The 23,370-nt window shown below is 41.0% G+C and overlaps 2 protein-coding genes across 2 annotated transcripts; one reads left to right on the top strand and one right to left on the bottom strand.

Annotated features, from left to right (window-relative positions):
- Positions 1 to 7,047: 7,047 nt before the first annotated feature.
- Positions 7,048 to 12,844, bottom strand: CMPK2 (cytidine/uridine monophosphate kinase 2). Its single transcript, XM_062488955.1, has 6 exons — positions 12,826 to 12,844; positions 11,528 to 11,985; positions 11,104 to 11,218; positions 10,103 to 10,304; positions 8,692 to 8,925; positions 7,048 to 7,208 (listed from the first exon to the last, which is right to left on the bottom strand). The coding sequence occupies exons 1-6, from the start codon at positions 12,842 to 12,844 to the stop codon at positions 7,088 to 7,090; spliced, it is 1,149 nt and encodes a 382-aa protein (XP_062344939.1). The 3' UTR covers positions 7,048 to 7,087.
- Positions 12,845 to 18,297: 5,453 nt separating this feature from the next.
- Positions 18,298 to 23,101, top strand: RSAD2 (radical S-adenosyl methionine domain containing 2). The gene is made up of 6 exons (XM_062488504.1): positions 18,298 to 18,634; positions 18,818 to 18,979; positions 19,420 to 19,649; positions 20,473 to 20,622; positions 22,341 to 22,373; positions 22,937 to 23,101. The coding sequence occupies exons 1-6, from the start codon at positions 18,298 to 18,300 to the stop codon at positions 23,099 to 23,101; spliced, it is 1,077 nt and encodes a 358-aa protein (XP_062344488.1).
- Positions 23,102 to 23,370: the final 269 nt, after the last annotated feature.

The raw sequence follows: 23,370 nt of genomic DNA, 5'->3' as shown, positions 1-23,370 counted from the left end.
ACTTTGAGAAAGTGAATCTATTTTGGGGGATTGCTGGCAAAGCTGCATATAGGTGCTTCCTTTGAATTGCAGCTGCAGATAACTAAGTCCTGATTTCCTATGAAGAGCCCGCATTTAGGTAATTTCCGAGCTGTCTGCTCAGTGAAACTCCCACACAGAAAAAGGAGACGCCTTTCACGGTACCTTGAGAGCAGTTGTTGCACAGATGATGCATCCTCCGAGGAGGCAGCTGTAATTGTAAAGCAGATGAACTCTAGAGCTGAACTCTGGTGTGTTACCAGAGTCATATGGGAATGCTGCCTGGAGCTGAGCTGCACTGCCACAGGGAAGCAGAGTCACATCCACTTCAAGGCTTCTGACCTTATGTGTCACAGTTAAACCTAACAGCAGTTCAGAAGCTGTGAATTGCTAAATAAAAGCTAACTCTCTCTTTACTAAAGTAAAGAGAGTAAGTACTCTCTCTTTACTGAAATAACCTATGTTCCATCCATTTACCAAATAAATCTCATGAGGAAATTGAAAAAGCAGAGCAAAACCCATATTGTTTGGGCAATACACATACATAGCATGCAAACATGATACACATGTTTGCATGTGTATACTTGTATGTATATATTATATATACACGCATATATAAAAAATAAAATATAAAATATATAAATATATTATATATATTTGTATGTGAAGTACCCAACCAAGGAATGTCTATATAGCTCATTGACAGGTAGGCAACTCTAGTAAAATATTGTTGTAGAGTGAATGAATTTTTCCAATTAAAATGTTAGTGCAGAGATATTTTTGCCAACCTGATGCAGAAGCATTACATCCCATTTAGGAAGAAAACAATACGTAGTCTTAAGATGTTTGAGGATTTCTTTTTTGGAGGCACAGGATTGGTATCATGCATGTCTGAAGCTTGTGCTGCCACCACTTTGGAAGCTGCAGTCCTGAACTGGAGTATACACCCCAAAAGTTTGCTGGCTGGGAACAGAACATGCAGCTGGATACAGACCAAACTTCAGAGACAGCAGCAGCACAGTATCATCTGTGTGTCAGTACTAGGAAATCTGCTTCCATCAGCAGATGAGACTCCTTAGCCTGGTGCACCTCTACTGCTCCAACCTCCTCCAAGTCCGACCAACACCAGAGTCAAGGCAGACTTACTTGGAAAGAATCATAGAATCATAGGATTGTTTAGGTTGGAAACGCCCTCTAAGATCATCGAGTCCCACTGTTAACCCAGCGCTGCCAAGCCCACCACCAAATACCACATTTGCACATTTTTAAAATACATCTATAGGGATGGCCACCACTTCCCTGAGTAGCCTTTTACAATGCTCAACAAATTTTTTAATTAAGATTTTTTTTTTTCTAATAACAAACCTTTCCTGGCACAACTTTGAGCCATTTTCTCTTGTCCTATTGCTTTATTATCTGGGAAAAAAGACTGACCCTCACCTCATTACAACCTCCTCTCTGGTGCTTGTAGACAGTGATAAGATCTTCACCAAGCTTCCTTTTCTCCAGGCTAAATGCCCCCAGCTCCCTCAAGCACTCCTCACAGGATTTGTGACCTGGACCTTTCACCAGCTTTGTTGCTCCTCTTTGGACACCCTCTGGCACCTCAATGCCTTTCTTGCAGTGAGAGTCTCCCAAGCACAGTACTCGAGGCGTGGCACTTGTATCACCAACAAAAGCCTCAGCCCGGCTCAGGAGACTTACAGATGTGGGATGTGATCTGAAACATCTGCAAAAATTGTGTCTTCTATCTTCTCAAGGAAAGCTGTGCCTACTAGTTTACAACATCTTTCATGAAATAAAACTGAAGGCCCAAGCAATTCTGCAACTGCACTAAGCTTTCACCAGTGTAGCTGGCCCCAGGGAGGGGGAGAGCATCAGAAAAAAAAGTGAATTACCCTACAAGAACTTGTTCTGTACTTGCCACATGCTTAAAGTTCAGCTTTTCTGTCTGGGTATTTTCATAAGCAATGAGGTTGCAGACATAGCATTTTTCATATTTCCCCTGCTTTGGAGTATATGACATACACTGTCTTTATGGCTGAATAAAAGGTCATGACTGGCCAGCTAGTAACACAAAATGCATTTTTTACACTGAAGGCAAGGTATTCTAGCTTTTATTTCACATTGCACTGACTGCATATTTACATAAACCCTACATCTGTTTAGTTAAGTTAAGCCAGAGAGTGATGATCTTTGTATTTACAAAAGAGCCGTTTTAATTTTATTGAGCAAAACTCTCTATTTAAAAGATCAAAGTCAGTGAAGCCCCCTGCAGCAACAACTTAAAAGTTTCTTCAACAATTCAAAATAATGAAATACAGTAACTGGGACTAAACAAGCAGGGAAAAGGAAAAAGAAAAAAGGAAAATAAAAATAAAAACTCCTCAGAGACTTTGTTTATCCTGAGCTTTGAGAGAGACATTTTTCCTTTCATCAAAGTCCCATTGGGTGTCCTGACTCTCCTGCCTCTGACAAGGCAGAAATTGATAGCAGAGGCAGCATGCACAGTCTTAGACAAATTTCCAGGAGCTGGTAATGCTGTGGGGAAAAGACACAGTACAGTGAAAAAAATCTAGTGAAGAACTGATCTCTCTATCTTCCATGTGCTAGTTCCAGGCACTAGTGAACTCCTACTTGATAAAATATCAGTTTGTATATAAAATTGCTTAGTAAGTCTACAGAAAATAATGATAAAAAACATGAGTTTGAAACCAGCTGTAGTGGAAATAGATACTTCATGTCTTCTGAGAAAGCCTGCATGTCACCTCCTAGCACCTGACTTTGGGAAAACTGTCTTGTAAACTTAATTTTGGGAGGAGAATGGCTAAACAGCTGCCATACATTTCACTCCTGAAGTTTGGCATTTGCTTGCAAGTAGCTTCCTCACCTCCCAGACTGACAGCAGGACTCACTACTGATACACTGGGTGAGCCCCATGGCTACACCTCATGCTATGGCAGGATGGGGGTCAAACACACACCAAAATTCACTCTTTGTGCCTGTCCAGAAGTTGTATCTGGCAGAAGCCCAGGAACATGGACCAAATGGAACTGCAGCATGGAACTAAGCTGGAACTCCAGCTTAGCCCTCAATTAGTACACTGAACAAACTTGGTCCCAAAGTCTGTTTTGACTTCAATGAAACCTTTCCCAGAGATCTGTGTTACTTCTACATCTCTTCTACACAATGCATCCACATGAGCTCTGCAGCTTGGATCAGGAGAACGCTGTGGCAGCTTTCCTCCTGAGCACCCATCCTTACCATGCTTTGCTTCACTTGCTGAAACAGTCCTGGCATCTATCAGCTGAACTCCATCCAGATAAAGCTACACAAAAAAATCTGGTGTAGGAGTGCACTTACTGCACTGCAGCTGCTAACATGAGGCCAGTCAATGTGACCAGATTAGAGCTGGTCTAAAATAAATCTCTGAAATACACAGAGGGCACACACTGGGTCCCCTGTGCCAGCTCCTCTGTGCTACAGATCATCCCTACTTGTTTCAGGCCACCTGCTAATGTAGACATAACCCAAAGAGGCTGCACTGCTGCTTTCTAAACCTCTCACTATTTAAATGGGTGAATAGTGCCATTTTAGGCACCATATGGTATCCCTGCAGGCCTCCAGCTGCCACTCTGCAGATCAACAGCTCAACCAAATGTCTCATGTCATATCTGGCAGCACCACGCAGACATCCCTGATACCTTAGGGAGACTAACTGCTGTGGATATCTATGTTTAGACAACTGAATACCATTTTATTTTAGCATCTACTCCCCTCTAGACTAAAAAAGTTGAAGCGAATGAGATTAAAAATGAGAAAGGAGATGCTTGAAATACTATGGTGTGTTCTATGAAATAAAATACCCAATACAGAATAAATAAAATAAAAAATATGTAATTCTTGAAAAAATATTTTAAAGCTTTTTTTAATAAACTGAAAAGTATACAAAGCTTAATCTGACAACAACAGAAGTAGTGTTTTGTCCTTCAAGAAACAGCTGGATTTTACAAATTGCATTTATTATTCAGTAAGGACTGAATTCACTGACTTTAACAGAATAGTTGTAAAGCTTGAGATTCAGTTTCTGTTTGTGTAATTTACTGGCCTAATGCCCCAGATGCTCTGAGGACTGTAACATCAGAGTCTTTGCAGGACCATATCCTAAAGCTAGTAAATCAATAAATTATCAAATTATAAATTTTGCTGGGATAGTAATAAATGAAACAGGCTTTGGCATGTTTTCTGTCCTGAGGTTGACTGACAGAGAGCAGCCCTTCTCTATTACTAGCAAACTCCTGGTGTCCAGCATGGGCTAGCTGCAGGTAAGCAGGGATGCTCTGGGCTGACAACACTCCGGACTACCTGGCAGAGGCTGGTGGCCATAGGCCAGCACTGTGTCATGGCTTAACCTCCCTTACACAGAGAGCGTCCTCCAAAGCTGCAGAAATGCACTTGTACTTGCCAAGGAACAGCCTAAGTTTTTGTGCCTGCATGGAAATACTTGGAGATTACAGGCCTTTCAAGCACTTAAATAAAAATCCTGACCTCTTGTGGCCATCAAAATGTCCAGCAAAAGTTTCTGTCACTTTCTAACCCAGGTGATGCTCTTGCTGGGTGTGGGATGGCCATTTGTGTATTCCTGCTGCTCCGCTCCCACACCTGTCCCTGTACCAGGAGTCATTGACAAACCTCACATTTGAACATCCCTGTGGGTCCAGACGAGACCACAAACGTGATCAGAGGGCTGGAGCACCTGTCCCACAAAGGCAGGCCTAGAGAGCTGGGGCTAGAGAAGTGAATGCATTGCGGAGACCTTAGAACCACCTTCCAATACCTAAAAGGGACCTATAAGCAAGAGGGAGAATGGCTTTTCACATGGGCAGATAGTGGCAGGACAAGGCAAAATAGTCTTAAACTGAAGGAGGGGAGATTTAGATTAGATAATGGGAAGAAATTTTTTACTGTGAGGCTGTTGAGGCACTGAAGCAGGCTGCCCAGAGAAGCTGAGGACGCATCATCCCTGGATGTGTTCAAGTCCAAATTTTAATTTAACCTGATCTAGTGGGTGGTATCTCAGCCCACAGCAGAGCATTTGGAATCACAAGGTCCTTAAGAACCCTTCTAACCTAAGCCATTTTTTAAAATTTTGTGGTTTGGCCTAAATGTAAATGTAGTGCAGTCTTTTTAGACACTGTGGACAAAAATCTGGCAGAAATGCCGCAGAAATGGGAAGTATGGGAGTGGTTCTTGCACATTAAAATTCTGCATGTGGCACAGAGCAATTTGCAGACCTTTAATTCTAACAAAGATATGAGAAAAGGGAATGTTTGTTTTGTCTACGTTGCTTTGCTGTTGTCTTAGTCTACATCAGTAGCTTTGGGTTATAGAAAAACTAGACTATGAATATATTCTGCATGTGTGTAATTAATAATGTCTGATGTCAGTTTTTGCAGATATATATTATCAGCACCAGATCAAATACAAACCCACACTTCTAAGAACCCAGCATCGAAACCTTGAAAGTCTGGCTTCATGTACAAGTTTGCATAAAGAGAAAGGGCAAGTGGAGTTTCTCAGGCTGAGTGATCTTTTATATGGACAAGCTAAGGCTACACAATATTTAAGACAGGCATGTATTTGCACCCTGATCATTCATCTGCAGTAGTGTCTTCTGTATAAGAATTCCCTCTATCCAGGACTGAATACCTGAATGCTTTATAATTTCTACAACAATTGGAGCACCTACAAGCATGCATTTTCAGTCCACGTGCATGGCAAATCCAAAGGCTGCTGAAATGCAAATAATATACCAAACAAAACAGCATCTATTTCTAGAATTTATAAATTTATAGAATGTATAAATGATATAATAATAACATACTCAAAACCATTAAACAGTGCATTAATAAAATGTAGTTTTAGAAGTTTTTCTATCACCTTTATACACAGACTCAATATAGGAACTACAGTACTGAGTGTATTTTTATTTATAGGACAGATTCATTGATAATTGCACTTGTTTATACAGAAAAGTAAGTAAAAGTGTTTTAAATCAAATTTACATTTCAAGATTTTTTTCTGGAACTGAGGCTTTATTTCTCACCTCACAAAGGCTCATTCATATGTGTAGTTTTACACTTAGGAGTAACAATAGTTAAACAAATGTACATCAAAATAAACCTTTGCAGACCCGAAGTCTTGATGTAGCCTGCTTTCACATTCAACCTGTTCAAACACCTACACAAGAAAGAAAAGATGATCTGAAAAGGTGCAATCACTCCCATTGCTCAGAATCTCTGCTGGTTTTTATTTCGCATTCTCTCAAAAGAATACTACTTCTCATAAACAAATATTAATAGGGTAGAGAAAAATTTTGTAAGAAATATTTTAGTGATCATTTATAAGTTTTTCATTTCAGGTTCTCCTCAGGTCTCTGTTTCTCATTTGCTAGCATTGTCTGGTTTCCTGAAAATAATTGATATTTCAGTTGCATATATGAATAGGCTTGGACTTTATTACTTAGAGCCCTTGGTGTTTACGGGCACTCATTTACAACACTTTTTTTTGAGGATGCCCATCACAACAACAGCTGCTCACCCTCTATTTAAACAACAAAAAACAACAGTGGGCACTGAATTTTCTAAATGTTATGATCATTTTATTGTTTTAGTGCTGATGATATTTCAGCCTCTCCTTGGGCATCTAATGGTCCTGATGCAGTGCAGCAAATTTTGGTACACAACAGATTGGGGAATAGGTTCTCCTGGTGATAAAGATGCAACATGACAGCATCTCAGAATGTCCTGGTGTTAGAGAGCACTCTGAGGTACTTTGTGCAGTATGTTTATTTCTTTACTAAGAATACTGAATGACGTGAGTAGCATTTTTTTATACAGAAAAGTACAGTAGCAACCACAAAACAGATAACCTGCACAGATTACTGTTGACAGAATAAAACCGTATTCAGTATTTCTGTAAGACAAAACACACCACTGTGCATTTTCAGGTACCAAAACCGGTGGGGAAATAAAAAGTATTTTTAAGTGCTACTACACAGAAGTTGCTTTCAAAAAGCACAGTGCTTCTTAATTAGTTGTAGAACAGTCTTGAGAACCTCTTCCTTGGAGGGGCTGGCATCAACCTCTTGGCATGCAGGATTCACCATCCTTCTGTATGACTCTTCAACTCTAAAAACAAAACAAGAGAAATTTAACTTCAAAATGCAGGGATATGGAATGAAATTACTCATCAGTCTCAGAAGATACTGCTTGCACTTGCAGAGAGAGAGAGGATAGAAAATCTAATATGAAGCTAAGAAATCTATGGCAAAGAGCAATAAGCCGTTAGTAACTATTAAAATGTAAATCTCAAAGCACATAGTTTCCTTAACATTGATTCCCAGAACTCCAGCCATATTAACATGCCATGCCATAAAGTATTTCTTTCTTTATGGCTTATCACTGGATACAGTCTGGCATAGCAGTAGAGTGGACAGTCTGCTTCTAGCACCTGAATTAATTTTTTTCAGTTTCTGCTAAGGTTATCTCTGAACTATATGGCACTGCATTGTGTAGTTGTGCTCATTGACTGATCTCAGCTTTGACTCACGGGATTAGAGAGTTGACACATCATTCAACCCCTTCCTCTGATCAACTAACTAAATGAATAACAGGATAAAATACAGGGTGAAAACCTCCTCACTTCAACTATAAGCATAATGTAGAACTCTCCCACATTTAGTCCTTGAGGGTGTGAATGGGGATGTAAATATTATTTTCTGTGTTCCCATAGTGCCATTCAGGACAGAAGTCACAAGACAAATCAAGGAAGATTCTCGATGTTCTCCTGTTCAGATTGACATAATTAACAGGTAGAAATAACTGAAGTCTTTCTGACACAAATATGCAGCAACAGAATTAAAACATAAAATGTACTGTGCAGACAGCAATTCAGCACACCCTGAAGCAGGATACCTAGAGTGCCATTCAGTTGCTTAAGTTAATGTACCTGGTACTGCTTGAGATGCTCTGAACTATCTCATTTAGCTTCCAATTCCTAGCCCAGGAAGTGCCCACAGGTTCTGCATCACATCTCATATCAAAAGGCTTTATACACTTAAGTTTAGATCACTGAGTGCCAAATCAGTGATGAGATGAATCACTTTGAATTGATTGTATTGACATACCATCCATTGAATGCATTGACTACACTGGTACCTGAGACACTTTGCACAACTAAAGACATCTATAAGAGGATGTTCAAATTTTATTCTCTTAATCTGGAGCTTAGTTCCAGAATTTCCTGGGGAAGCTCTGTGTTTCAACTTCTTGCCTCCCAGTCCTGGAACTTTTAAGTCCATCTCCTTCATGACCTCACTAAGAAAGATGCTAAAATAAAAGAAGCAAGGCAAAATAGAAGTACTTTAACTTAAAGCTCCTTTACAGGACAATTAAATTATGCATCTGCATATTTCAAACACTTTCAATTAGAAGTGACGGAATTTACCCTCCCTGACAGCCATGCATTCTTTCCAAAAAAAAAACAAAACAAAAACAAAACAAAATCTTATACAAAGGACATTCTTGTCCCAGTAATGTGAGAGGCACATTTGTTATTGATCCCACAGAAGCCAAGATTGCCTTCAGCCTTTTATTCCCCATTAAAGGGTACCTTTGGCGAAACAAGCTGTTGGCTTCCAACTCAGTTTCCTCCTTTGTTTTCTCCAGTCCCCGATGCCGAAGTCTTCGGACTCGTTCCTCAGGATCAACAGTCAGGAGAAGAACAAGATCAGGTTTAAGCAGATCTTCAGGCCACTGATACACCTCATCTTGAACTGGTGGAAGATCCTGCACTTTCCCACTTGTTTCAGTGGCAATTGTGTAGGCAGCTGTGCTGTGCCAATATCTATCAGGAAAATGGAGAGAGAGAAATTTTAAAGAGAACATTAATTCTTCAGTAATATAGGAGACAGTTGGCATTATAACAACAAGTCAGTAATGAGATAGGTGACACCATGGCTTTGAAGGGAAATCTAAGTAACAGTTCTGTGCTATCCATTATCTCTTAACAATGATAATACTCAGTGTGCTATTCAGAGTTAATGTGAACTATTAATTAAAACATTATGTAAGGACAGCTTCAGATACTCCTATCAAAAGAAAGTCACCTCATATATTGAGACAGGTAAAAGAAGAGTTGCAATATATCTCAAAATCTCTGAGTCGCCTTTCCTGTGGTTCCCATCCTACTTAACGCAATAGATTTTGTAGAGAACAGGCAGTCTTCACAAACATGTGAATGAACACAGGCATTACTAATGTTACTAATTTCACTTGCATTTAACATTCTCTCCAATACAAGGCACTGTGTTTGATAGATTTCAGTGGATTTGAGGCTGATTGAAAATAGCACTCACATGCAAACAACGTGTGTGTGTGTGTGTGCGTGTGTGTGTATATGTGTGTGTGTATGTGTGTGTATGTGTGTGTGTGTTGTAGCAGGAGGTTACAGAACACCTACTGAAATAAGCCAGAGGGTTCAAAGTACATAGAAATTTTTTTTGCTAACAGTAATATTGTAAGATGCCTATAACGTTAGTGAAAACCAGAAATAACACAAACCCCAAAAAGTGGGAAGCATATCTTTAAATTCACAAAGAGTAAGTCTACCTAAAACTCAGTCATTCCAATCCACCCATATCTCAGACACATCTGAGAGACAGCCATGACCAGTGGCCCACAGTCTCCTCTGGATTGCCACCAAACACTGGTTTAGCTCAGGATGCACAGTCTGTGCCTTCACTATTCCTAACTGAAGATGCAACAATTTTCATGTGTCCTAAAGCTAGTTGTGAGTATTAAATTGATTGAAGTTCCCTCTTTTACTGTTATCGTGTTACTCTTTATAAGATATAATATTTATCTGACTCTTTTCAGAGTGCTTCCAAAAAAACCCTAAACAAACTACAAAAAAAATCCAAAACAAAACCCCTGAAGAAACACAGAGACAATCACTGACTGCTTGTAACACTGAACAACAGTATGATGGCATTGGTATGAGAGGGCTTCTTAAATACACAAACCTGTCTATGATCACAGGTGCCTGAGTGGATGCTTTTGCTATCTCTGAAGCCAGAATGTAGTTGCCCGCAGCATAAAAAGCTCTTTTAATGGGTGTTGGCTCATCATCAAACACAGTTCTCCACTGGCTGATGGAAGCTGGTGGGGACCGCAGCAGAATGCCATTCAGGGTGTCCTTAACAGCCTGGGTCACCGTGGTTTTGCCTACATTTCATTTACGGAAGGAAACATTTGTTATATTATTTACCAGATACACTTGAATTTTAAAAACTGAAAAACACTTCTGTCTGTGTTCATGTGGAGCACAGGTTCTGACATCCGAATATGTCAGAGCACCCAAGAATCTTGTCATAAGGTTTCCAGTGGAAAACAATTCTGAGTCTGGTTGAAGGAATTATTACTCCCCTTCCTGCTCTCTGGGCCTTCCAGCCCTTCCTTTAGCCAGCTTTCAGTCTTCACTCCCTTAAATGCATTAGGTGCATGGCAATTTCCCTATATATTAATTTATAATATTTTTCTAGGCTGCAATTTATGTGAATGATGCCATGCTGGTCATCCAATTCCTTTTTTTAATGGTGAGTTCTCTTTACTTAACAAGTTGGAAAACAAAGCAAGTCAGAGGCAAGTAATATTACAAACTGCTGGCAGTTTCCCACACTGCCACTATTTTAGTTCATTTATTTGAAAACTCTCCATAAAAGTATGTTTCATCATCTGCACAAGAAATTTAATTTTCAGTACTCCACTCTGTATTCTTTAATTTGCATAGGTAAGGTATTAAGCCACAAAATGTAAATTAGCATACACTAATCTTTTATGAGCAAGAGAAGACAGGTTGGCATTTGTAATTACTAATTACTTATTAATTAATTAATTAATCTGTCATAGGTTTCCAAGATTTTTTTAAAAATTTATTTTAAAGCCTTATGCCTAATAAAAAAACAGCAGTTACTCCTTTCAACAATTTCTCATCCGCGGTTCTTCAATCACACGTTGCTCTTACCTGTGGCATCCAGCCCCTCAAAAACTATGACAGGAAAACCTCCCTTGCTTTGGTGCTCTGGACATTTCTCCAGCAGGTCGAGTACAGCTTCAGCCTCTGGGATCCGTTCTGCACACTGCAAGGAGAGATCATAGAATCACAGGACGTGTTGGGTCGGAAGGGGCCTTTAAAGAGCACCAATTCCAACCCCCATACAGCGCACTGGACCACCCTAAAATAGATCAGGTCTCTTAGAGCCCTGTCCAGACTGACCTGGAATGTTTCAAGAGACGGGACATCCATCACCTCTCTGGGCAACCTATTCCAGCGTTCCACCACCCTCATCGCAAAAAAACTTCTTCCTTACACCTGGTCAGAATCTGCCCTCCCTTCGACTTAAAGGACTCCCCCTCGTCCCCCGGCACCGCCCGCCCCCGGGGCTGACCTGGCGCAGGCGCTGCCGGAGGGCGCGGGCGGACGGCGGCAGGGCACGGGCGGGCCGGGGGCCCGGGGAGCCCGGGGCACAGCGCCGCAGCATCGCCGGGAGCCGGGAACCGAGAGCCGAGAGCCGGGAGCCGAGAGCCGGGAGCCGGACCAGCGGCAGGGCAAAGCGGAGGGGGCCGGGCGGAGGCGGAGGAGGAGCCAGCGGGAAACGAAACTGGCCCGGCTGGTCGGGAAAGAGCCGGTCTGCGGGGACCAGCCCGGAGCAAGGGGCAGCTCCTCGGAGCGCCCTTCTGCCGTGCCCGCCCCGCCTCCGTGGCACCGGGTTGAACGCGTTCGGTCCCGCGGGGAGCGGCTCTGTGCGCCAGCAGCCGCGGGGTGTAAGGTCCCAGCCTCGGCATCCGCTCTTCCAGCAACAACGGGTCACATTCCCACGGGCTCTCGTGGCTGAATCCTGGTGATCTTCCGAAAAAGAAAGAAAGAAAGAAAAAAATAGAAGCGCTTAGGACTGGCTCAAAATGACAAACAAGTCCTAACCCAAACTGAACTACCTGGTTGAGCTGCAGTGCCCAAGCAGCACTGGGCTGTCAGACACATCAGTAAGTTGACTCCCTTATTTGGTTATTCAGTGCCTTGATGACAAGACCAACAGATACAAATAATTCTGGGAGGAAACTGGACTTTTAGAAGCCTGTTTTCATAATTTTGCAATGGCCAGTTTCAGCTTTCATCAGCTCAGGGGTAGGAACCAGAAACACTGCAAATAGCAATAGCACTTATTCTCGTGGCAACTGCTGTGAGTGCCATTGCCCAAAATTTAGCTTTTGAGTTTTCCGAAGATGTAACTTAAAATGCTGGAGGATGTGCATCTCTGTAGAAAACTTCACCTTTACAATAGCTGGAGAACTGCCACTTAGAGATATCTAAAGTTAAACTTCTGATGTGATTTCTGAAAGGAATAGAATAGAATAGAATAGAATAGAATAGAATAGAATAGAATAGAATAGAATAGAATAGAATAGAATAGAATAGAATAGATTCCTTGGCAACATGTCCTTCTCTGGTCATCTCAAACATCTGCACAAATACCTTTTACTTAGTGTAACTGCAGGGAGAGGAGAGAAGCTGGTAGGCAGTACCAGTTGCAAATCATCTGTACTAGTTGGAAACTGTCCATTCCCAAGGAGCTGCTGGAAGGCTGGGCCAGAAGCAAAACTGGGAACATAGCCTTGGATGCTCTTCAGTACAGTCCCAGCATCATGTACCAAAATTCATTTGGTTCTTTTTAAGGATGTTTCATACCTGAGAGCTCCAGCACCATTCCACATCAGTCAAACACATAGCTATAGCATCTGGGTATGTATACCAGAAAACACATGCTAAAACATTGTTCATTATACAGGAAGCCAATAGATAATTTTAAGACCATAAAAATATGCATTGATCAAGAGTAGGGGCTCTTGTCAGTCAATATTCCATCTGGCAGAATGACATGCTGTACATATGCCTGGCTTATCCACAGGCCCTTCTCCAAGTGCTTGTGCTCCTCTAGCCTCCACAGTCACTGAATTAGCAATGTTAAACAGGAATCCTCATCTTTCCCTTTCAGCCCCTGTTGTGGACCTTTGCTCATGGAGTTGTCTAAATCTCTTTTTGATTCTGTGATACAATCTACCTCCACAAACCCCCATGGCCTCCAATTCCAGCAATGCTACTGTTGCATAAAAATTTTGTAAGTTTTAAACTCACATCCTATTTATTTCAACAAGTGCTCCTTCTAATAGTTATTACTGATTTTGATGAATAACTTAAACATTCAGTGTATTTATTAGCTACAAGATTTTATAAAGGTCACTCTGACTTCCCCTTCAGATTTTGCATGTCAAAAATGACAGCCTCCATCCCTTAGTAAAGCAACCCCTCAATCATTTAGAAACTAGGATAACTTCTTTGACTGTAAGGTGTGGCCACAATGTGGAGAACTGAACTGGACCACTAGTCAGGGTTTGGTTACACTTACCAAAGTTTCACAGACCAGCAGAGTAATGTAATCTATCTTGTTTCTGGGTGATAGATACTAAGCTTGAAGTTAACTTTTTTTCTCTGCTGCCCCCCAAAGAGCCATTGATTTCAGAGGAGAAGCAGCAGTGAGTAATATCGCCTTCCTGAGCACAAGTGCTACTGCTGAGCTCAGCATCAGGTACACAAGGTTTCAATTACTCTTTTGGATCTGCACTGACTCACCTTTATCTATACTGAAACTTATCTGCCACTTTTCTGTTCATTTGTTTGCTTGAGGTCCAACTGACTTGCAGCCAAGTTTCATTTCAAAAGCACTTGTGAAGCTGGCCATTTCTCTCACTGACCTCTTGGTTTCTGTCTCTTCTGGGGTTTTTTTTTGTTTTTTTGTTTGTTTTTTTCCCAGTGCTACTGTTGCCTTTCACCTATCTGCTGAACTAATTAAAAGCACTTACTTTCATTTTCCTTTTTCCCATCTCTCTGCCTTGATATAATCGTTACAACCATTCCTAAGCCAAGCTGGTGGTGATTCCTTCATTATATGCTTCAATATGCTTATTAGATCATTCATAATAGGCATGTGATGCCTGTTCTCCTGCCTAATTACTTAAAAGTATCCTCTTGCAGGATTCAAGTAAAAATATAGGGAGAGCTGTCTTTTATGCTCAAGATGTTTTGTTGCATTTAAAATCAGTGACAAGAGTATTACTCAGTTTTGAAATTAACCTATGTTAAGCATTTTTCAGCCTTTTTACAAGGACATTTATAATTTTGTCCTCTGTATAATACGAAGCAGTGTTGAAGAACAAATGTGCTAATTATGTACAAAACACTGTTCAGAAGCATTTTCACATATTTGAGTGTCCACTGTGCTTACATAGAGCTGTAGGGATGAGATACAAAGACAAGAGGCCATATGAATATTCAAAAAATTTTGATCCACACAAAGTGGAAAAGGAAAAAAAAACAAAAAAAAAAAACAAAAACAAAACTGGAAATTGATTAGCCTGTAACTTAAAAATATATCTAAGTGTGCAGTCCTGTATACAGCTGTCTGATCCACAGGCAGGAAAAACTTAAGTTGAAGGCCCATAAAAGGTGTAGGTACATAGAATACACACAAATAAAACTGCTCTTTTATATAATGCAGAATAAATTTTAAAGAATATCAGTAAAGGCCCCTCCAGTAAAGACAAAGATTTGGAGATAAGAACACAGTAGACAGTATAGTTTCAGGCCAAGAGAGATTCTTCTTCTGCCCATGACAGTGGCCACTGCCAGATGTTTGGGGAAGGCTATGGAAAGGACACAGAAGGATTCTTCTCTCAACATACTTTTGTCAAGAAAGGATCTGATGATCCTTGAAGTCCGTGCCAACCTGGTATTCTATCATTCTACAATACTATTATTTTTTCCTAGATCATAGAAACCATATTTTTAAATACTTCCTGAATGGGAAATCACATATACACTATTAAGGGCCTAGGTGGACTTCTTTCAAATGTGCCTAATTTATATTTATATTTATATTTATATTTATATTTATATTTATATTTATATTTATATTTATATTTATATTTCATGTTTCATATGTCTTTGGTAACTTAATTGCATGTGGGTTCAAGCTTTCTGTTCAGTAATTTTCCCCTCGGATTTCTGCATTCCTAGGAGAGCTGAGTCACTCCTCTGAGGACAGAGTCCTTGACAAATTTGCATTCACAGTGCTGCAGATGCAATGAGAAAGATAATTTCCAGCTGATACTAGAGCAAGAAGTAGTACACTTAACAAATGCTAAAATTGCACATGCCATTGCATGATTTACATGATTTATATGATTTGCATGGTTTGCCTGGTTGTACTTGGACCATTTCTGGTCCTCCAGGTGATATGATATGACTCCTCCTTTAACCTTTTTCATGTTACTGGTTTGTATCAGTAGTTTGGTTTGCCCAGCAAGATACTATTTGACTGGAACTGCCAAATAGCCACTCTATAGAAAGCAGTATATTTACTTAAAATATAGAATTACATTAATTAGACAAATATTACATTGTTTTTTTAAAAGTTTTGCTTTCCTAGCAACTAGGCACAAGAGCATTATCTATTAGCATTATCCATTTGGATTCTTCCATGCTAGTTGTGTACTTATTTATTATCTAGTGCACTATTAAAAACATTATTCAATAATTTTTGAAAAAAATTATATTAATATTTAAAGGGGCTTTAGATTTGTTTTTTTAGACTTGGAGAACAGAAACATTTTTATTACTGGGACTCCATCGTGCCACTGTAAAGTTGCTTCTGTAGGAAGCTAGAGGAAGGAAACATACTTCCTATAATTTTCAAAGAACATTTATGCTTGCTTTTCTGAGATTCTTCCAGAAGGCATCATAACAGAAAAGTTCATTACAGTTCTTGCTTGCAATATTTCTTGTATAGTCAAAGCTTGTGTACAAAAATGCACATTTTTGTTTTCTTGGAGGCCTCACCATAGAGCCTGTGAGCTAAGACAGTTTGGGATTTAAAACGTGAATATCTTTCTTGATGCTGCTGGGACTTGTACATATGTAGGGGGCACATCCTGGTCTGGGTTTACTTTGTGAGGCTTTACAGTAGTGCAGAGAGTATAATCTGAAAACATACTTAGTTGAGGCAAAATTAGAAAGAGCTATAATTGCCATTTTCTAATAATAATGTAGATGTTTTAGTTTTCTTATTCATTGAGCAATATTTTTCTGACATGTTTTTGGAGTGTTTGGGTATCAGATGTAAGTCTTATGTTGAGAGAAATTGATAATCGTCAAGGATTCATTACTGACTTTGGAAATTAAGTATTTTGAACCTAATTTTTCTAGCCAGCTGAGGTGCTAGGCAACAAGCTCAGGGCTAGTAACAAGCTTTCCACCTCAAAGAAAGGCTGTAGTTCCTGTACCTGCAGTGGCTTAACTTGACATCTACAAGGACAGAAAAGAATTTGAACTGGGGCCAGAGAAGATAAGAAATGGAATAGGGTTCCTACCATGCAACAGAAGGGATATACGGAGTGAGGAGGAAACAGGGCATGTCAGAATTCTCCAAATTAATTGAAACATTGAAGCTACAAATTAGCAACTCCAATGTCAGATTTCACTTTAAATTTACATTGTCTTGTCCACCTCCCTTTCCAATTACGTTTTCAAGTTATAATCTCTGCTGATAGCCTCCGAGACCATTTTGGAAAGCCTCAGAAGTGAGATGTTTCCCATCATGCTGCAGCAATACCTTTGTGAGGTGGCATTGCTGGAGCCAGACACAGCAAGAAGTCTCTCATTCTGCCCTACTAATATGAACCTGCTCCAGCAAGAAACAGCTGATAGAGACAACAATAAAAACTGTTCAAACTAACAAACAAACTAACAAATCAGATTTCTGCTGACCCAGACATTATTCAGTCAGTAGATCACCTCCAGGAAAGTGAAGGAAGGACAACAGGAATGTGATGATAGCCAATGATAATTAAGACTTGTTATTCACAAGCAGGTTTTGTTTCCTATGAAAATTGCACAGGATGAAGATAGTTCTAGCCCTTTTTTCGAAGGACAAAAAAAGGGAAATGAAAAGAAGGGAACTTGAGGGCAAAACTGCTTGGCTACATCAGCAGTTCTGACTGGTCAGTGGAAGTGAGGGAAGATCCATTTTAGGTCCTGGACAAGATGCAGTTGGAAGGTGTTAAGATTCGAGTATGAGACTGTACCTTGGCAGTAGTGGCAGCATTCAATGGCCCACGCAAGAGTGAGGACAGGCTGACTGAAGATATAGTGAGGCTGAAAGTGTGACAAACCTGCTGGTGTGTCTGGACATAATGGAAGACTGAAGATAGCAACCAGTGTTATGATGGCAGGGCTCCTTCTCCAGCAATACTGGTTGTACCACCAAGGAATTGAGGAATATGGAAACTGGCAGCTTGGTCCTGGTTTCTCCTGGTGTTGGCATGAGTGGGCAGCCACCAATGTCTCACCTCAGGCTGCCAGCTGTTGCTGCTGTTAAGGCTAAAACCATGCACCCAACTTGGTGCAGTAGCTTTGTTCAAGGTGCATTATTAGATACCAAGAATCAAAGAATGTGCAATTGTTTTCTTTTCATCAGGCTTCCTGATTTGCTCTTCCATGCAAAACTGTTTAAACTTACAGCAGGTCTTGAATGCCTGACGAAGGTGCAGTGCAGGCATGCAAGCCAAATTTTCCCCCTGCTTCACGAGTTTAACGACAAGAGCCGAAGTCACTGAGACCTCACACACTAAAAGGGGTCCCAGCTGATGGAGCCCCTCAAACCCCGAGGGGCTCAAACCTGCTCCCAGCCCCAGGCAGTCGGCGGGTTCTGCGGTGGCCGTGGCCGAGGAGCGGCTGTGGGGTCACGGGTGGGGCGGGGCGGGAGGAGGAAAGCAGCGCGTCTCGGTGCCCAGTTTCGCTTCATGCATGAGGGAAAACGAAACCGAGCGGTTCCCCGCGGTCCGGCACGGCGGGACGGGCGGGGCGGGCCAGCGAGGGGAGGCGGCCACCGCGCATTTAAGTGCGGAGCGCCGGACAGCTCTCCGAAGCCTGCGAGCCGAGCCGAACCGAACCGAGCCGGGTCGGACTGAACTGAACCGAGACCAGCCGAGCCGACCCCAGCCGAACCAAGTCCAGTCCAACCGTGCCTAGGCGGGACCAAAACCGCAGCGCTTCCCGCCGGGTCCGAGCCGAGCCGAGCCGAGCCGAGCCGAGCCGAGCCGAACCATGCAGCTAGCCCTGCTGGCCCGGCTGCTGTCCGTCGGGCGGGCAGTGCTAGCGGCGCTGCGAGGGCGCCTGGGCGCGCTGTGCTGGAGCCTGGCTCCCCTGCCCCTGCCCCTGCCCCTGTCCCTGTCCCTGCCCCTGCCCGGCTGGCGGGACTCGGCCCCGCGGCCGCAGCGGGAGCAGGAATGGGACGAGGCGCTCCCGACGCCCACCAGTGTCAATTACCACTTCACTCGGCAGTGCAACTACAAGTGCGGCTTCTGCTTCCACACGGCCAAGACCTCCTTCGTGCTGCCCCTGGAGGAGGCCAAGCGGGGGCTGGCGATGCTTAAGGAAGCGGGTGAGTCCAGGGCAGGTGGTGCCGGAGGGAACAGGGGAAGGGGGATCCCGCAGGACCGAGTGCCGTGGAAAAAGTTATCCCGGTGATGTCCCTTGACCCGCTGCCGTGGGACATTGATAACATTGAGCAGGAGCAGGCGATGGGCAGCAGAGATTCATAGCATCTTTCCTGGTCCTTCCCTAGGAATGGAGAAAATCAATTTTTCGGGAGGAGAACCGTTTCTTCAGGACAGAGGCGAATTTGTAGGCAAACTGGTCCAGTTTTGCAAGCAGGAGTTGGAGCTCCCAAGTGTCAGCATTGTTAGCAATGGCAGCCTGATCAGAAAGCAGTGGTTCGAGAAGTACGGTAAGGAGTGACCACTGGGCACAGCTGCACTGGCAGGGCTGGGGAGCCTCCATGGGGCAGCCTCGCCCAGGGATGGGACTGGGGGCAAGTGGGAGATGGTTTCTTAGTAGTTCATTTATAGTAAATGGAAACCAAATGAAAATACCAGCGAAAAGTGCTGATTATCTGTTGCAAACATAGGCATTATACCACAAAACCTTTTGGGTATAATGGTGCAATGAAACAATGGTTCCGCCTGTCTCTGTAATGCTGGGGACACACACAAAGTACATGTTTTGATGCTGCTGTTGATGTGGCTTTTGTGGTTGATGGAATGACTCCACAGAACTGCATTTACATGGCATTTTGTGACAGATGACAAGGAAGTGAAAGCGAGCAGAGTCCTGACAGCTTTTAGCTGATGGACTGGACATTAATCAATTTTTGAAACTTGTTTTCAGGCGAATATTTAGATATTCTGGCAATTTCATGTGATAGTTTTGATGAGGATGTCAACGTTTTAATTGGCCGTCGTCAGGGAAAGAAGAACCATGTGGAAAATCTGCATAAACTGAGACAGTGGTGCCGAGAGTATGCTGTTGCTTTTAAAATAAATTCAGTCATCAACAGATTTAATGTTGAGGAAGATATGAATGAGCAGATCAAGGCACTGAACCCTGTGCGCTGGAAGGTAAGAAAGTAGTATGTACCACATGTTTCCTGTTCAAAGAAAAGTAAAAATGAAGTGAAATCCTGGCGTTGTCTGAACTTCTATTGACCCGAGTCTTACCTCTAGCTCCAGCTTGGGTTGGTGTTAGGAGCCTTCTTGTCAATGTTGCACGGTGCTGAGATAGGTTCTATCTCATTCTGCACTTAAATGGAGCCCAGTAGGTCAAGAATTTTTTTTGGTTGTGTTAAGTACAGAAAATTACTATTTCAGTGTGTGTAGATCTAGGTTGTTTTAGTATATTAAAATTTACGTGGAAAGCCTTTAACATGTGCAAATATGGTGTAGAGAAAATTAGGAAAAATTACTGAACAATGACACATTAAAGTCAATATATTGTTAACAAGATATAAGTATATATTAATTTTCTCCTATAGAGTATTAGAGGTTAGTGTACACATGTTTTTTACTAGAAATAAGTTTTAAAGTGGGTAGAGATAATGTGACATAAATATGGGAGAACTTGTGGAATAATTTCTCTTTATTTGCCTCATGGATATTGTTATATGCACAGAATTACTCAAAAAAACCACGAACCCCAAAAATTACTGTTGTGAAATCTCAGATAGTAAGGAAAATCATAATTTATAACATTTAGAACTCTGTGATGTTAATTTAGAAAAAATAAATCTGCGCCATTCCCTTTGCGGAGTATTCAGTTATCACAGGTTGTGTCATTTTGGCTCCACTGATAGAAAAATTCAAGACATTGCTACTGAGACTGAAGTCTCTTATCCTCAAGGCAAATGAAAACATAAAGTCTTAACCAGGAGCTTTCTTTGTTCAGGTATTCCAGTGCCTGCTTATCGAAGGGGAGAACAGTGGTGAGGATGCTCTAAGAGAAGCAGAAAAATTTGTTATCAGTGATGAAGACTTTGATCGCTTCCTGGATCGTCACAAAGGTGTCTCCTGTTTGGTACCTGAATCTAATCAGAAGGTAAAAATTAACTGTCCCTTTATAACTTTATTTTTAAATAACGATAGAATATTTGAAATGAACAAAAAACTTTCATGGCAATTAATACTTTCCCTATTAATAGTGGCTTAGAAGAGGTGCAGTACAACTTTATCAGCAACTGGTTTTGTTGTGGTGGAAGCCAAGATTTTAAATTTTCTTTAAGGATTTTCATTGACAACAAATTTATTAGCAGAAGAGTAAAAACCCACTGACCCAGTCCTGTGGACACCAGTGGGCGTACTCTTCCCAATTTGGGCACAAGATCCTGAAAAGGTTCGGAGTTAATGTAAACATACTTTATAGTCGAAGTATAGTTTCCTAATAGAGATTGACTGTGATGTCACATTATGCCAGTCTTATCAAGCTGCATGAATAAAGCAGCATCCCAACCAGCATTACACTAGGTACTGGGGAACAGTACCAGTACCCAACAAATAGTATCTTTGGGTAATCCCTCTCACAATAAAGTTGCATTTTTAACATTTTCTGTCTGAACTTCTTTGGATTGCACACTGAGGCTCTTTATTCAGGAGAAGACTCCTTGTGCTCCTGCAGAGCCTATCAGTTAACTTGATCAGCTGCCATCCATCTTACATTAACCACACTAAAGGACTTTGGTGCCTAAGAGCGGCGCTCAGGCCATTTTGTAAATGCCTACAGACCCTAAACATGGGATGGGGAGAGTTAGAAGACTCACCATTAGGGAAGTTTATAAACTGAGTGAAGAAATAGCAAGATGAACCAAGTTCAGGAATGCCTTAAATCTCCCACCTTGTGTACCTTTTCCTCTCCAAAGATAAGGACTCCATTTACAGCTTGCTTCTTAATGTATGTAGAGGTCAAGTGAGCAGACTGGGTTGCCTTTGCTACGATATAAAAGTGGGGCTGTGCAGTTATAATTTAAGGCATTTGATGGGAGGGAGCATTCGTTAGAGAAAGGGTTAAGATGTGAACACAGAACTGTTTCTACCTTTTTTCTTTTTTTTTCCCCTCAATAATAGAAGTTCTAAAAAAAAAAAAAAAAAAAAAAAAAAAGGCTTCCCTTGATAGGTTTGGTTCCAGAAGACTGTTTCTGATTTCTGTTAAACCTGTGTGAAAGATGGACACCAATTAGATCAGATTTCCTGTTCTACACAGCAGCAAGCTCCAGCTACTAATATAATTTTAAGGAAGATATAGGAGATGCCCGTTTAGCTAAGCAAACTTGTCTTATTTCAGCTGGCCTATTTATTTGTGAAGACCTGAGAGCTTTTTTTAACTTTGAGCTAGAAGAACACCTTTGTTTGGTGGGGTAATAATTAAATACCCCAATTGAAATGGTTATGGTGTTTGTTTGGAAAATGGCATAATCATTCCAGCATGCAAAACTCTAAGTTCTTCTGGTGTAGAAGTTAATAGAAAACTTGGATATTATTAAAAACACCTTTGTCCAGTTGGGCACCCACATTTCAATTAGACCACTGGAGAGTTCATATTCTAGAAATTACTAGTTTATTCATACATAAAGTTATTCTAATAATTATGTCATTTATTTCTATAAAGTTCATCCAAGTTCACTGAAATAGTGGTAATACAGCAACTGTTTCAAAGATTTGTATCAGACTTTGAATGAATAGTTGTTTGTTTTGTCCCTCGTTTTCAGCGGAATGGAATTTTGATTTGTACATTAATTTAGTTTTTCTTTTGATCTATTACAGATGAGGGATTCATACCTCATTCTGGATGAATATGTAAGTCTTTTCTTTGATACATGGTATTTGTATGCTAATATATGTATGCATGCAACAGTGATAACCAGTTAATTTACTCCTCATTCTATAAAACAATTTTATCATGTAGTACAAGGAACAGATGTAATTTATTCTCATCAGACATGTTGTGAACTATAATATAGTGTGACCTAAGGAGAAGTTGCCATCAGCTTGCATGCATAATCCTTGCATCACAAATCTTAAAGTGTAGATTTTTGCAAGACATCTTTGCTTTTTTTTCTTCAGTATAAAAATACAGAACTTGCCCTGAAAGTTAAGTTTTAGAGCGCCCACTCAGTTTACATGTAACTGAAGAGCCAACATTTCATATTCAGGAATTATGATATTGCTTCGTTCCTGCTCCTAACACATTTTCATGTCACATGAGTTTCTGAGCCTTCTAAGGACCAGAGTGAACCTCTTCATGCACTTGCATAGACTTTTGTGGAATTGCAGTGCAACTTGCTTAAGTCTGTGGAAAAATTAAATTTTTGCAAATTGACTTTCTAACATCTTATCATCTTATCTATCTTACGTTCCAGATGCGTTTTCTAAACTGTAGAAATGGACGGAAAGAACCTTCCAAGTCCATCCTGGATGTTGGTATAGAAGCAGCTATAAAATTCAGTGGATTTGATGAGAAGATGTTCCTGAGAAGAGGAGGAAAGTATGTGTGGAGTAAAGCTGATATGAAACTGGACTGGTGACTCAATATACTGAGTTAGGGCAGTGCATTCTGTAAAAATAGGTGTTTATTTATAGGTGAGTGTATCCTTGTATCTAATGCTTTTAGCTACACTTGGTATTTTACCCAGACTGATGTTCATTATAACTCTATATGTGAATATGTTACATGTTTTTTAAATGCAGATTACATTGTCTATTACTTTCTTGAGCATGACCAAATATTTTCAGGGCTTTCACATGAACAGATCTCTGAGATAAACTTTCTAGTCCATTGCACCAAGAACTGAAA

Source organism: Cinclus cinclus, chromosome 3, assembly GCF_963662255.1.
Source record: "Cinclus cinclus chromosome 3, bCinCin1.1, whole genome shotgun sequence".
NCBI classification, from domain to species: Eukaryota; Metazoa; Chordata; class Aves; order Passeriformes; family Cinclidae; genus Cinclus; species Cinclus cinclus.
Note: the sequence above shows the minus strand (reverse complement) of the source record. Positions and strands in the feature narration are given on the sequence as shown.

Bases quoted from the DNA above. Each gene is read 5' to 3' on its own strand.
- CMPK2 (XM_062488955.1), bottom strand. The intron at 11,219-11,527 runs GTCAGCCCCGGG...CTCTCCTTGCAG, and splicing joins TCCGGCAGCGCCTGCGCCAG to TGTGCAGAACGGATCCCAGA. The intron at 10,305-11,103 runs GTAAGAGCAACG...AATGAAATGTAG, and splicing joins TGAGGGGCTGGATGCCACAG to GCAAAACCACGGTGACCCAG.
- RSAD2 (XM_062488504.1), top strand. From the start codon at position 18,298: ATGCAGCTAGCCCTGCTGGCCCGGCTGCTGTCCGTCGGGCGGGCAGTG. The intron at 18,980-19,419 runs GTAAGGAGTGAC...ACTTGTTTTCAG, and splicing joins GCAGTGGTTCGAGAAGTACG to GCGAATATTTAGATATTCTG. The intron at 19,650-20,472 runs GTAAGAAAGTAG...TTCTTTGTTCAG, and splicing joins TGAACCCTGTGCGCTGGAAG to GTATTCCAGTGCCTGCTTAT.